Source organism: Polypterus senegalus, chromosome 8 (genome assembly GCF_016835505.1).
Source record: "Polypterus senegalus isolate Bchr_013 chromosome 8, ASM1683550v1, whole genome shotgun sequence".
Taxonomy (NCBI): domain Eukaryota; kingdom Metazoa; phylum Chordata; class Cladistia; order Polypteriformes; family Polypteridae; genus Polypterus; species Polypterus senegalus.
The window spans coordinates 125,323,685-125,339,889 of NC_053161.1; the positions used below are offsets into that span (position 1 = coordinate 125,323,685).

General features: G+C 36.2%; 1 protein-coding gene across 1 annotated transcript in view; it reads right to left on the bottom strand.

The window, feature by feature from the left end:
- Window positions 1–16,205, bottom strand: part of lin7a (lin-7 homolog A (C. elegans)) — a 357,391-nt gene that overhangs the window by 218,466 nt on the left and 122,720 nt on the right. Inside the window, exon 2 of the mRNA XM_039761749.1 lies at window positions 14,920–15,038. Coding sequence (XP_039617683.1) covers window positions 14,920–15,038 — 119 coding nt within the window. The remainder of the gene's footprint in view (window positions 1–14,919; window positions 15,039–16,205) is intronic.

Below are 16,205 nucleotides of genomic sequence, written 5' to 3' on the forward strand. Positions count from 1 at the left end.
CTTTGGGGGTTTTGTGGTGCATCTTGTGACTTATTATTGTGAATAAATAAGTTTGTGGGTGAAATGAACATGTCTGACTGTCTGTGTCCGGGCCAGCTTCCAGATTTGCTACAGAACTGTTCTGGAAATTTCATACTTTGACCGACATCCGTTGCATCATCCAACAATAGTCAGGCAACTATAAAGTACTCCTCATGATAATAAAGAGGAGGAAGCTAAAGTGGTATGGCCTTGCTCAAGATCTAAGAGCATCTTCAGGACTGTCTTGCAAGGAATGGTCGGAAAGGAGAAAGGGCAGACTTAAAAAGTGGATGAACAATACTTCCAATTGTACCATGTTAAGGTTTGCTGAAATTCAAATCCTGCCACATAACTAGCAAGTGTAGTGACAACTGGTGGCAATATTCAGTAAATACAGACCAGAACCAGAACCAGAAACACAGAATAAAGGTGTTAAATGAGCAAAACTATTAAAAAAAGCTGAGTTCACTTACTAAATAAACAATAGGCTAAAACTAAAAGAAAAACAGCAGTACGCACTAAAATAAGAATGTTTAGAAATTACTTCAAAAGATTATTCCAACACTACGAAATCAGAGGTGATGTGAAATTAAAAGGATGAGAGCTTACACCGCAAATCTAATCAGATTCATGCAGAGCAACTTAGGATGTTCAAAAATCCTTTAGTCCAGAACTGAGGGGGTCCAATTCTTTTGCTCATCATGTGGCAACAGGCCTGGCCTGGGGCCCTTGTAATATCAATCAATCAATCAACATTTATTTATATAGCACATATTCATACAAAAAAATGTAGCTCAAAGTGCTTTACAAAATGAATAGAAAAATAGAAGACACAATAAAAAATAAACATAAGTCAACATTAATTAACATAGAATAAGTAAGGTCCGATGACCAGGGTGGACAGAAAAAACAAAAGTGACTGTGTCTGTAGATTAAAACCTATTAGCTACTATAATTATATTTTTTGAGTTATCGTTCTTACTGTCTCATATCCTGACACTGATAAACAAAAATGTAAAAAACATCACTCAGAAACATCAGTCTAAATGTAAATCTGCTGAAAATCTTCAGGACAAAATTTCCATCCCATCACAATACTTTGACTATATGTGGTATATAATTGTACATAGTTACTGTACAGTATAATTAATAGATAATGAATTAAATATGTTTTGTTCTATTTTGCTGTCATTGGCAACCATTCTACCATCAAGCTTTTGTCCTCTCTCCCACCAAAATCTGTGGAATTTTGGTAGAAACAGCTTCCAATTATACATTTTGATTTCCTAAGATGATATAAGATGACCTGCGGTGGGCTGGCGCCCTGTCCGGGGTTTGTTTTCTGCCTTGCACCCTGTGTTGGCTGGGATTGGCTCCAGCAGACCCCCGTGACCCTGTAGTTAGGATGTAGCAGGTTGGATAATGGATGGATGGTATAAGATGACCAGATAGTTTAAGTCCTCTGGGCTTTTGGGTTTTTATAGGCTCTATGAGGATTATTTTGTGTTTTTCATACTGGCTTTACTTTCATCTCTAGTTTTTTCTTGCTATCATACCTTAAACATTTTAACCAGTATCTGATTTAGTTTTCATGTTCAATTTGAACTCAAACTGGGATCAAAATATCACCCTAGTCTTTGTGCAGTCGATACACACTTTCTATTTGGCTAGGCTAAGAAAAGAGTTCGGTAGCCAAGGCTGCTGGTGTCACGTTTATCAGAAGATGTTGTATTATTCCTGAAACATAACAACCACATACTCTAAATGTGTAAAAAAATCTGTTATATGTCAGTTATACATAATTTCTTACAAGTTTTTCTTTTATTATTTCTGGGTTTACTGATCTCTCTGCTTCCTTACATCTTTCAACTTATTCAGCATTCTAAGCCTGCCAACTATATAGGATGTCATATAAATATTAAGTGAACCAATTGAAGATTGACAGATTAATAGTATTTGTTGTAACTCATATTGTCAAAACAGTTGGTTGCTGGGTAAAAAAATAATATGGTTTGTCATCCTACACTTTTTCAGAAACTTGTCCTCTTTTGGTGAAAACTTTGTACAAGTCCAAGTCAATACAATCAGCCATCATACTTTTCATAGAGGTTACACTTCTTCAAAAAGGGAACACGAATGTATCAGCATTTTATTCTGTCTGAAAGCATACCATATTTAGATTAATAATGTAACACAGTCATTTCTGTAGCGGACAAGGCACTTACTTTTGTGCGAGTGTCATCAGATTTCACATTACTGTCAGAGGGGATATTATGACTGACTGCTGCATTTCAATGAAAACTGCATGAAGTCATAAAGGCACAATTGGGAAGTTTTAGTCTACAAAATAGTTTGCTTTGCTAAAGTTGTAGTGTTCCAATTAAAATAAATGTAGGGGTACAAGTGACATGGAATGGAACAAGGGAAGAGACCAACACTGGTGATAGTTGGGTCTCTTTGAGTGCCACAGTCTGAAAGAATGTGGTAATTAATGTAAGTGTGATGTTAAAAGGAAATAGTAAGGTGCTCTTGGTCACCTGTAGGAAAGTAACAGAAATCCTCTGAACTATCTGGTCATAGCAAGGAGTTTACATGTACAACCATCAAAACACTGATGTCATCCACACTAGTCAAGCAGCAGAGAATCTTCAATGGCCGCCTGACCCTTAGAGAGAAGGGGAAGCGCAGGAATTCAGCATATCCAAGGCCTACCAGATGGCACCAGGATCACCTAAACATAAGTTCATATATGATTGTTTAAAGTATCAGAAGTAACTCTGGGGTCACTGGTAGTGAATTAGTTTGGCAAATTGCTAAATGGTGGGTAATGTGGCTTAATGCTTTTGGTCATTCTTCACTTGGTTTTTAATTTAGTTTATTTAGTTAATTTAATTTCTTCACTTATGAAACATCTTACAGTTACAAGGGTATTTGTTTTTGGGCTAATTTGACACAAATACTGTACTATTCTCATAACAGTTATTAAATGTTTACTTTTTAAATAAATTAATTTATAGATAGCATTTTAACTCAAGGGTAAATTTAAGAAAAATTAGTGTAATACACTAATGAATTCAGAGATGTACCAAAACTAGCAGGACATCATTTAAAAAATATATACATTGTCACCCAGGACACAGATTGCTTGTAACTCTGGCTGGGATTGGTGGTTCCTTACTTGACCAGGAAGTCTTTTTAATGGATGGAGGTAGAGAAGCAGCCTTGAGCAGCCACGTCATCTCTCAGGATGTTAAGTGGTAGCACCCCTCTGGTGTACCTCGCATATCTAACTCGCATATCTAGCATTAAATAAGCTGCTCCACTTCATCCAGGTCAACTGGAGTTGGGTGTGGAGAACAGACAAAGCTTGAGGAATCGAGAAAATGAAAGACAAGAAAAAGAGATGTATTGTGGGCAGTTGTGAACTGTTTGAAGAAGAAGCCTTTTTAAAGGCATTTCTTTAAAATAAAAATGTTCATTTTGAACCTATTTTTATATCTGTAGATAAAAATTCAGATATAAACACCAATTTATATGGTACAGTATCACTTTTAAGCCTCTTTTCATACCTTAATGAATTTAATGTTTTACAGAACTAAACATCTTGATTACATCTTGCCTGATGCAGGGGCCTGAGTTGCCTCAAAAGCTTGCATATTGTAATCTTTTTAGTTAGCCAATAAAAGGTGTCATTTTGCTTGACTTTTCACTAAAACTAAACGAAAAAACACATTTACACTTATTTTTGTGATACATCTTTTATTATACAGCTAATACGTATAAAACTTGTAAAAATAAAAATGTGTGTTATAGTCACATTTTAATATGAATGGTTTGTCTCACATTGCTGTTTAAAATAAAATGATAAACAAAATAATAAAATGATAAAAATGATATATAAAAACAAGGTAATATGTGGTTAAAACTATAGTATTTGCATGCTATCATCCATTCCATGGTCCAGGTCTGATGCTCATTGTAGGCACTTTTGGTGGTGGACAGGGGTCAGCATGGACACTCTGACCAGTCTGCAGCTATACATCCCTATATGCAGTCAGCAGCAAAATACTGTGTGTTCTGACCGACTTTCTCTCATGGCCAGCATTACGTTTTTCAGCAATGTGTGCTACTGTAGGTCTTCTGTGGGACTGGACCAGACAAATTATCCTTCCCTGCCCATGCTACCTTTGTTGCCCCATGACCGTGTTATTGGTCCACCAGTTGTTCTTCCTTGAACCAATTTTAGGAAGGAACCACTGTAAACCCGGGAACACCACACAAGACCTGCCGTTTTGGGGATGCTCTGATCTGATCATCTAGCCGTCACAATTCGGCCCTTGTCAAAGTCGTGCAGATCCTTTTGCTTGCACATTTTTCCTTCTTCCAACACATCATGTCCAAGAATTTAATGTTCACTTGCTGCCTAATATAATCCACCCCTTGACAGGTGGCATTGTAACAAGATGATTAATGTTATTCACTTGACCTGTCAGTTGTTTTAATGTACACATACACTGCATATATTTTGTTATGTAATACAAGACATTTTTTAAAAATAACTGTTATTTAGGTTTTTTTTTCATTTTTCCTCCTTTTTTTGTAACTCTCTTTAGCTATTACTATTTTAAAGCATTTTGAGCCACTGTCATGTATGAAAATGTGCTTTACAAATAAACGTTACTGTTTTATATTGTTTATTCAACCTCTTTATTCAACAGATGTGCATGTTTCATTGATTCACATCTCTAAACTGGTACAGCATTACTGTGTGCAGCTTAATCTAATAACTAAAGATTTCATACAAATATTGCTCACTTTTTTATTGTAATAAATCAATATGTTTATATATATATATATATATATATATATATATATATATATATATATATATATATATATATTTGTCTGACCCCTGTTCTATGTTCCTTTCAAAGTCAAAGCCTAGATTTTACTCGAGTTTATTTTTAAATAAAAAAACAGATGTTATTGTCAGCATATCCCAGACAGCAGAACAGCACTTGCATTTAAATATACTGTAATAAAGAAAGAATATTAATATCAACAGCAGACACATTAAAGTGCCATGAAAATCTATCAGTCCCATCTCATTTTTTGTTTGATTGATTTGATTTTTTCCCAAAGTAAGTGCTGTCAGATTGTTGCATAAAATCTAGAATTAAAGTAGTATCATACAATTTTGATAGTTGATTTATTTCAATTAAATAATATCTACTGCTTGTTTCATGCTCTGCCACAAGTTCTTACTACTTTATTTAGTATATTTCTCTTATAACTCTGTTATTAATGGTATTTTTGGTTTTCTACGTTAGCTTTGTTTTTCTGATTTTAACCCATTGCCTGCATAGGAGTACAATTATGTCTAGTCCTCTAAATACCCTTTTCATATCCTGCTTTATTGCCCATAATAATTGAGGATGCTCACATTCTGTCCTTAACAATTCCCTAACTATACATTTCCTTCTTGTCATTTATTCTGAGGTAGAATAGCTGCACTTCCCCTTCACCTCACTTATGGAGGCCAGATATAACGGTTCTTCCATTGATACCAAGTCATCTAGGTGCAGAGCCAGTGAAGTATCCGCAGCTAAGATGCAACTACTACCATGCTTCATTGTTGGTTGGAAATTCTCATTGTGAAATGACACATTTACTTATTGGCTTTAGTGGAAATTCATTGGCCAAAAAATTCTGTTTTAGCTAATCTTTCCATGACTTCCACCTAGATGCATTTTGATCAACTATAGGTGTGCACTTGTGTCCTACTTAGTGAGCAGTTGTTTCTACCTTGGTAACCTATCATGGATCTTATTTTCTCATCATGTTTTTTTATGGTGGAGTAATGAACACTGGGCTTGACTAAAGCCAAAAAGGTGCCTTCAGGTCTGCTGTTCATTGTGACTTCATGGATATCTTTCTTTATTCTTCTAGAACACGTGTGATGATGATTAGGGTAAATCTTAGTCACATTTATAATAGGGGAACCTGGCCATGGCAGAAAGAGTAATGTTTCACAAACATCAATAAATGTTCTTGTTGTAAATCTGACTACAGCTTTAAAACACTTCTACTACAATACTGGTCAGGGGAGTTGCTAAAAATATATGTTGAGTGACACTTTGTTTTTAAAATGTAACAGTGCCTGAAGACATTGATTCCTAAACTTACTGCTACCTTAAAGAAACAGTCACCACTTGAGAATCACTTATTGCAAGTGCAATTCCCTGAAGAGCAGTAAAACTGATATTTTCATCGACATGGTGCCCATTGGCAATCAACCGCAGATAACCCTGTATCCTGATTTACTAGTAACTGAACCTTCTGAAATAAGTCACACGTTGCTACAGAATTGTATGTTACATACAGAGGGAGTAAGTAATATATTACAGTAAAACTCATACTGTGATGGTTTCTTTATGCTAAATGTCTCAAAGTAAACTTCTTAGCAGGATAATGACTACATGTTAAATAAAAATATCTGTCTCTATATCTGTGTAACAATGCTTTATTTTTAAAACTTTTTTTGAAACCAATTTCCCTCTGGCATAATAACGTCTACTGACCTGACCTAACCTAACAATAAGGCAAATGAAATAGCATAATGAACTGAATTTGTAGCAAGCAGCAGAGAGGGCAAAGCAGATTCATTTTCAAGGGTGTTAGCAGAGAGGATGTGCTGAATATGTCTTTAAGACTTCAACAAACTAAAAGAGCAAAATCAAAGTCAAAGTGAAAATTAAATACTATTTAAATTCATTTGTTTGTCATCCTTTAATTTGCTTGAGCACTGAGTCTCTTGTGAAAGTCTTTACTCGGGTTGGTCTAACAGAGCCAAAGTCACTCATTAACACCATATTGCTCGACAACACTCCATATTGAGAAGATAAAGCTAAAGATTCTGGTTCACATAACAAAACATAACTAAAAAATAGAAACAATGAGAAACAAAAAACACCAGAACGTTGATTACTAATGTGTTTCTTACAGGGATTATTGGAGAACCAAGATTCAGAATATAAAGCTGGAATTTCATATTCTATTAAGAATTTCCATAAACAGAAACACTATTCTAATGATAATTCACTTTCAATTTGATCCCAAGAAGAAATATTTATATGCAAGCAGCCAAATGTTTGACTTTTTGCCGAAACAGATACTTGACCAAAAATGTAAATGTCACTGTTTTTGGCCCTTGAACAGTAACCACAAATGATTTTGAGCCACTTTCAAGTTATATGTTGTCAGTGACACAGCAGTGCATATGTGGCTGACATCCAAATGCAAGAGGTTAGAAGTTTCATATGGAATACAGTGGATTGATGCTTGACAACAGTTGCAATTGTTATTTAGAAAATGAGCTTGAGTCTCAATAACTCCATTCCAATGCTGTAAGGCACTAAACTGAAATAGTTGGTATTCCTCTAAGCACAACATAATGAATATCTGACACTTTGATGCCTACATCCTACCAGTCATTCTATGCTCCATGTTTTTTGGTTAGTATCTTCAAAATGTGACGCCTTCTCAAGGGAGTTAGCTCAGCTTCTGTCTCATCCACCTACAATATTATCACCAGATCTGAAGCTTCTATGTGAACTGTGACTAGGAGCCAGTTGCCTGCAAAAATGCCGAGTAGCTTCTCTTTTTCAGTGCCACCTGGCTTTGCCATGTAATGTACCACTGCAGAAGACTAGGAGCCAGGTTGCCAGCTCCACCACATAATTTCATATGAAACATGGGCAGATGACCTGGGCCCAAAGATCTGAGACAGATCTTAGGCAACAGAACATAGGCTTGTACTTGGTGTAGAAAGGGGTAAATAACAAGGACATATAGTGCAAAACTGTGGAAAGAAAAATGCCCTGGGGTCAGGCATTCCAGTGGTTATGATGTGTTAAAAATATAGCACTATTTTAAAAAAAGGCTTGGAAAAACACACTGATTAAAATGAAGCAAAACGCCTTTACTTTTACAAACATGTTTGTTACTTGATTTATCCATTTAACATGAAAAACAATGAGACACTCCTATCACTGCACTGGATGAAAGCCAATTGTCTCCTAACTTCAGATACAAATGATATAATAAACTTCATGACAACTAGCAATGTTTTGAATCGAGTGTTAGAATATTACAAACCTTTAAATGGCACTGAAACTTTCCTTTGTAATTTTTGACAGTATTTATGCGCTTGTTTTTTATTATCTCTAAATTACCTATTAATCCAATTATTTATTTATTTCTCCTCAGACTGCTGGAACTATCCCTGTAGCTGAAAAGTAAGATTTTCTTGACCAGAGGTTATTTATATTGTCAGAGTCTAGCCTTACTTCCCTAACGGTGATACAGAGGCACTCTACTATACGTTTATCATTTTTCATCTTAGGTACTGTAATTCTCAATTTAATAGTCTTTGCATGAAGTGTCAACATGTTAAATAGGTTATGCTGTTAAGATAGCTTCAACCTTAAACAAAATGCCTTGTCCATGTTCCCCTTCAGTTGACATGTCTACACTGACCTCTTGTGTAATCCTGAATAATATTTAAAACTACTACTGATTTACAACTGACATTTGTTTCAACATTCAGCAATATCTGATGGCACTGCTTATCGTGTATAAGCCTGCTAAGTGCCTGGGGTCTTATACAAAGTATACTGCAATGACACACTGTCCTGCAACACTTAATAAAAACTAATGCTGTACATTTATATTGAGCTTTTCTCGCTACTCAAAGTGATCCCTATGCAGGGAGGACTTGGGACACAAAGTCATAATCTCCTTACTGTGAGTCAGCAGCACTACCAATGCGTAAATATTTATTTAGCTTTGTGTCTTCTACTCACAGAAATGATCTTCTTAGGTGTGTTCATGAGGATCCACAGCTCCTACTTTTCAAATTCAGATGGAACAGCCACCTCATCTTCTCTCCAACTTTTAATTGCTTTCCCCAAATTTCAAGAACTCTGCAATGTGTGTTATTGATTTACAGCATACTGTCACTACATCAATGCATTAATTGGCTACTTCTGTTACTTTGTCTATTACTATTAAACTTTCTTGTAGTTTAAAACACAAAATGTTTTTGATTTATGAAGCTTCTTTTATTATATTTTTGTTTAAACTCTGTCAGGTACATCCAGGCTACTCCTGATATCTGTCAGTGCTGTATGGTCTGTACTTGTCGAGTTTATTTTAATGTGCAGCTCTATTTTTTAAAGCTTCAGTTTGACCCAAATGTATTAGTCTGCTGTGGTTAAATCCCAAAGCTTTTAATATAATTTCATGTGCTGCCCAGCTAAATCAAGGTTTTTAGGGGAAAAGAATTCAACATAATGACACAGAACACTTGGAGGAGCCTGACAGCCACCAAACTTAAGCTACTGGAAGTTCTCATCGGGGAAGCTGTAGTACTACAAGGCCAATTAAAGGAGTACTATATTCAAAAATAATATTTATACAGTATCTGTTGTTTAATTTGTCATGTTTGTAGTGATGACCAAGAAGAACATTTAATCTCATGCTCTCAAGGAGAAACAACATCACAATGTTTCAAACAAAACTGGTTTCAGTGGAGAACACAGTTTGAATAACAGCAAACGATATCACAGTAATGACAGAAATCTCAAATTACTTGTGTCACACAATCCAAATGTTAGCCATCCATTTAGTTGTAGCTTCACACATCCTACACTGCAGTATTTTGCTTAAAATATTGCTAAATAAACCACTTCTGTGAAATTCTCTCGTGTACAACAGTGAAGCATTGCTGTATGCACAGTGACACAGAATGGCAAAAGGGGCGCAGGCCGCAAAATATACACAAAGGCAAAACCATGAATCTCATTTATAAAGCTTTGCAGAGATTCAAGTGAGAAAATATGAATTTGCCAAAAATAAAAAAAAGCATATGTCGAAAATTGAATCTAATTCATCAAACCTGGCATTGCATTTCTATGCAATTTACCCTTTATAAATCACATTTTGTAAATATGAGTATATGAATGCATCTCGAAGCCCACCCGGTTACCACCCTAAAATAACCAAATTTGAACTGTACTAATCAATCATCTACAAATGTGATCACAATGCTGAAGAACGTTACTGGCTGGTACAGCAGTCTCCCTCCTGACGAATTGAGTCCTAGGCTAATTTTCATTCATGCTAGGTACCCGTTATTGCAATGTGAGTGCTGGAAATTGACCCACTTATGTAAAGAAAACCGGACGCATTGTATAAATTGCCTTTTAATGTAGGCAAAAACATGTTACATTTAATGTATGTATACCCATACCATACGAAAATTAAATGGAGAATCTTGTCAGTTGGTAATTGGCTTCCAACACAATGGACCTGATGGAGTGAGGCCTGGCCAGCCAGTTCCCTGGGAAGTGACAACAGGTAGCATACTGTACATAAATTGGTGACAAAAACTATAAAGTTCTTCAGTGCAAATACATGGAATTGACCCTCTTAAAAGAGAACTAAAGTAGAGTCTGTACATCATAATTATCACTTTTAAGGTTTAATATATTTGTCACATCAACGCACATTATAGTAACAGCTTGGCGATAAGAACCATGTGAGTCATTATTTAGCTGGTTTGGCTGCATTTCCCTATGTTGCACATGCATAGGTCAGAGTTATCGTAAATATACGCAAGTTCTTCTGTCAAGTTTGATTTTATTAATCCTGTCTCTAGCTGCTGGTGAGTAAGGCAGGATCGAGCATGAGCCAAACGTGTACCTAAAGAAATCTCTCAGTCCAAAAAGGTTTGTTTTAAAAAGGTTTTGTGACATTTCAAAGCAAATACTCCACACAAGAATAGAGAAAAGCTGTTACACACTTAGAATAAAAGGCAAAAAAAAAAGAAAAATGTTTCTTCATGTTAAACTTCACTTGTTTCTCCAACTAAGGTTAAGTTATTTCTCTATGCTTCACTTCATATTCAGTATGATCTAAACATACGGCTCTGCACATAAAACTGAGCATGGCAAGGCACAGTTTCAAAACATCTGCCCTTCTTGCTTTACACACAGCAAGGCAGGTCACTAACTGAGACTGATCTGCAATCAGAGGGACAGGAGATAGTTAGAATATTCCATTTCATCTCAGCTTGTGCGGGTTATAAGAACCTCCCAAATACTAGTCACTAATTTCTAGGCAAACATTTAATATAATTAAGAAAATACATCTATCGAATTAACATCTTCTAAATAACCTGCAAATGGCTTTTACACTGTCTTTTGCATGGAAAGTGTTGAGGTCTGCTTTATAAAACTTGCAAATGGCTAAAAATCAGCCCCAATCTATGTGTACGCAAGTTTTTTTTATATATCTGACCCCAAGACCTCACTGGACTTTTCCAAAATCAGCGCACATCATAAACAGGAAACACGAGTCACATGGGATTGAGTTTTTCAGCTTGTGATTCACCTTTCTGCCTGATTTCATTGGTCAAGAGTCTTACCTTCAATTCAAAACCACAATCCCATTTACAGTAACTTGTGTTTCCTCTTTATGATGTACAGTAATCCCTCGCTATATCGCGCTTCGACTTTCGCGGCTTCATTCTATCGCGGATTTTAAATGTAAGCACATCTAAATATAGATCACAGATTTTTCGCTGGTTCGCGGATTTCTGCAGACAGTGGGTCTTTTAATGTATGCTACACGCTTCCTCAGTTTGATTGCCCAGTTGATTTCATACAAGGGATGCTATTGGCGGTTGGCTTAGAAGCTACCCAATCAGAGCATGTATTACATAGTAACTAAAACTCCTCAATGCTATAAGATAGGCTTCCCGTGCGGTGCTCGATTGTTTGCTTGTCTCTGCCTCTCTCTCACCCTCTCTGACATTCTCTGCGCCTGATGGAGGGGCTGTTTGCACAGAGGCTGTTTGCTTAAAAGATACTGACGCTCCTCTAAAAAAATGCCGCTTTATTGCGGTGCTCGGCATATTTAAAAGCACACGTATTGATTTTTTGATTGTTGCTTTAATCTCACTCTCTTTCTCTGACGTTCTCTGCCTGACGGAGGAGATGTGAGCAAGGGGCTGTTTGCACAGAGGCTGTTTGCTTAGAAGATACTGACGCTCCTCTAAAAAATGCCGCAGCAAACTTAAAAGCACACGTATTGATTTTTTGATTGTTTGCTTTTCTTTGTGAGCGAGCTCTCTCTCTCTCTCTCCCTCTGAAATTCTCTGCTCCTGAAGAGAAGAAGATCTATTTGCATTCTTTTAATTGTGAGAAAGAACTGTCATCTCTGTCTTGTCATGGAGCACAGTTTAAACTTTTGACTAAAGGGTGTTATTTCATGTCTAGAGGGCTCTAATAATGTTAACAGTGTGGGAGAGTTTATAAGGGCTTAAAATATATAAAAATAACTACAGAAACATATGGTTTCTACTTCGCGGATTTTCGTCTATCGCTGGGGGTTCTGGAACGCATACCCCCGCGATCGAGGAGGGATTACTGTATTGTTATTTTTTCTGGAAATATCTACTGTATTTAACCATATTTTAGCAAAAAAATCGCATGTGTTTTACATGTTGTGAGCATACAACTGGATAGCTACCATGTGAATTATGCAATGTGAATAATGTAAGATTTCTTTTTTCCCTTTTGTTTTTTTCCATAGATGTTTTTCACATTGTTTGCCATAGTCACCATTGGGTTCTATAACATCATAAACATATTTCTCTCAGTTCTGCTTGAAAACATGAGATTATTTTTTTTTTCTCAACCATCAATACAAAATAAATTTATCTGGGTGGAGTATTCGTTGAAGCTGGGTCTCATGGCACCAGGAAATTTTTTGAACTCTTCTTTTAAAAAAAAACCCATAAGATTAAAAGGTTTTCTCTGTCATCATTATAAACAGCACCGGATAAGTAATAAACAGATAAAAAGATTTTTCAAGACTGGCCCCAACTGAAGTTAGAAATAGCAATTAGGAGGTACCCAGGGAAATTAGTGGTGTTCTGCTTTTGTTAAAAAAATAGACAGATGGTCCACAAGTAACCTTCTTCCTGCTTGTCCCTTCTGAGGAATACCAGGACTCAGAGATGGAGTGGGACATAGAATCACAGGAAAACAAAATATGGCTTGTGGTGTAAAATTTTATAGGGCATTGCCTGCACCCTAACATGGCAACCTAGATAACGGCACTAAAGTAGTTAGGGTTCACTGAAGTAAGGGCAGACAGCAGAAACGGAGATTATTGGAAAGAAGGAGGCGACTACCATACAAAAGTCAAAAATGGGGAGAGCTAAAAAAGTGAGAGGGTAGTAATTGTGGATGAGCTGCCATTAACAGTACATTAATCTGTATATTTGGACACAGGTCCAGCTGAGCTGGCAGTTTGATCTTGAAAATCTTGAAAATCTTGATTTATGTATGTCTTAATTCTAAATCAAGGTTCCCAACAGGAAGTAGTATTTTACATCAAGTTATATTCAGGAGTTATTCAGCATTCACCTACTAGGGGATTTTTCAGATGAATCACTTGTTATGCATCCCTTTTTTATTGCATTATGTTTACATAAATTTCCCGTAGGCAATTTAGGAAAAACACAAAGTCACTGTTTACCTATTGCTGTAGCTCCACAAAAACCAATTAAAGATTAGCTCTTATTTTTACATTTATGTTTGGGAAAAAAAGAAAATGTAGCACATTAAGCATGAATCGTATTGTTCCTAATTCAATGAGACCAGGAAAATACCATTTCAAACTGAGCTGGTGATGATTTTGTTGTTTTCCATTGTTGAATGAAGTGAGAGGTCAATGTTGCATCACAACTGGCCTAATTCAGGCAGAACTGTTTTATCTGACATTATGAGCAACCACTTCGAAAAGCAGTAATGCGAAATTTCCTAATGGGAAACTCATATTTTCTGCCTGTGCCATAGCAGCGCTAAATTAACAACGTCAAAGTGGCAAAAATATTTGTTCTCCTTCCTGGGGCAAGCAGTCCAATTGCGAAAGTAAGCACAGCCAAGCAACACAATCCTTGTTCTTTGCTCCACTGCTCCATTCAACAGTTTCTAATGAAAATATACATGGCTTTGCATAGTAATCACCACATAATACCCACTCAGTTTAACCCACTTATTACAAATGATTAAAACCTTGCTTTGTGTACATCAGACAGCTGTCAACATGATACTCCCTTGGACTTCGCACTGCTACGGATTTTGCTTTCTGAGAACAGCACCCTACAATAACCCTACAATCTTTTCAAACAAATTCATCGGAAGGAAGGATTTGTGCCTCTGAAACAATACAACAAAAACATGAGGCGGAAGTTACAGGTCACAGGCAGGAGGTGGCTCATTTCAATGACACATTTAAGCAAATTTTTTTTTTCTGCTCAGCTGCTTTCATAAAAAAGCAACTGAGCACGCATGTGTGTGTGTGTATGTGTGTGTGTGAGCAGGCTGTTGTCAACATCAGTTGTGTTTAATCTAAAGGAAACTCACAGCTGTCAATTGATCAGGATAAGACATCTGAAAGCTGTGCATGAAGGGAATGAGAACATTTCACATTAAAAGGCCTTTTTGAAGCAAAACGGCAGAATACATAAGAGTGACAAGTCCAGATCAGATTTACCAGCCACTAATCTTGTTATTGTCCACTGTCTGTTCCAAATTTCTCTGTCTGATGTCATCTTTGCTCTTCAGTTGTACGCTAACAAATAAACACAGACACCATAACCTGGAAATTCTAATTAATCACTACATGATTATTTTGTACTTACAGTGTCAAACTGTTTCTGACTACAAAAAAAAAAATGGAAGGTCTGTAAATATCACATACACAGCAGTGGTGCTGCTTTGCTTTCATTTGCATGCTTAGTTGAAAATCCCTGAAAAAGCATACCTCTCTAATAGCAGTGCAAAATTCACTCTGCAACACCTTCTTCAGTGACTGCAACTTGTGAACTGGCACTTCTCCAGATTCCTGCAGTTTCTCCAGTAATTCAATAGCACGAGCCACATCTGAAAGAGCCAAAAAAAAAAATGAAAGTAACTCACAGTTACCGTGAACTGTATGACAAATTTCTCTCTTTCAAATTAACACTGGATGTTTTCTAGTTAAATCATGCTTTTTCCAACAAAATGCCATAAATAGAGTGTAATGTTGCCTACAAGTCAGAAAAGCTGTCAAGAATGAGGGTGCTTTAAGCTTTTAAAAAGCAGGAGTTTTCACATAAAATTACAATAATTGTACAGGTACAGTGGTAAATTTTGGCATTTATGGAACATGCATTATATTAAGCTTCAAAAAATTAATAATAAAAAAATAACATTAAAGGGAAAATAAAAATAAATGTGCACAGTATATGCATGTTTTGCAATTACTATCCATGGCATTTTTGTCTTTGATCACTGTATGACTTAAATGGAGAAAAATACATTCACTACATAACATTCTTACACCCAATTATCCCAAATCAGGTAATATGAACTTGCACACACCATGACAGAGATACTTATGCACACACAAACATATCCATACTGATCAAATTTAAAGTCAAAAATTATCTGAAAATGCATCCCTATGGGAATTTGGAGCAAAACAGAATTACCAAGAAAAACACCCATGTAGTCACAGGGATAACATATGAGTTCCACACACACCGGGTGTAGAATTGGAACTCGGAATGCTGGATTCATAAAATCAACAAACACCAGTGATACTTTTTGTGATCATTAACACTACCAAAAGAAGGAAACCACCAGAAGTTAATATGGACAAACCCAGCCAGCTGCAAGGCACGTCCCAAGAGATGCACAGGGAGACGTCTAGAGGATTATCTTCTGATTCTGTTGTAAGTAAATCAAAAACTTTGTGGTGCTTAAGAGAGTGAAAGACCTTTAGGGGGTCTGTTGGGCTGGGGTATACTTCCACCTGCTGTCAACAAACAGAACTAACACTCCGAGTCAAGTGTAGGACATGAAACTGTGCTTAGGCACACTGGTCTAAGCTACGGATAGTGTTTCATAATAGTGTACTTTAATGTTTGAACCCATCCTAATCACATTCAGTTGACTCTTAACACCCATAATTCTTTAATTTCCTACTAAATTCTGAATGTATTTAAATTCACTATTTAATTATGTAATACATTTTGGATTTTAGAACTACAATAGCTTTTTTTTTGC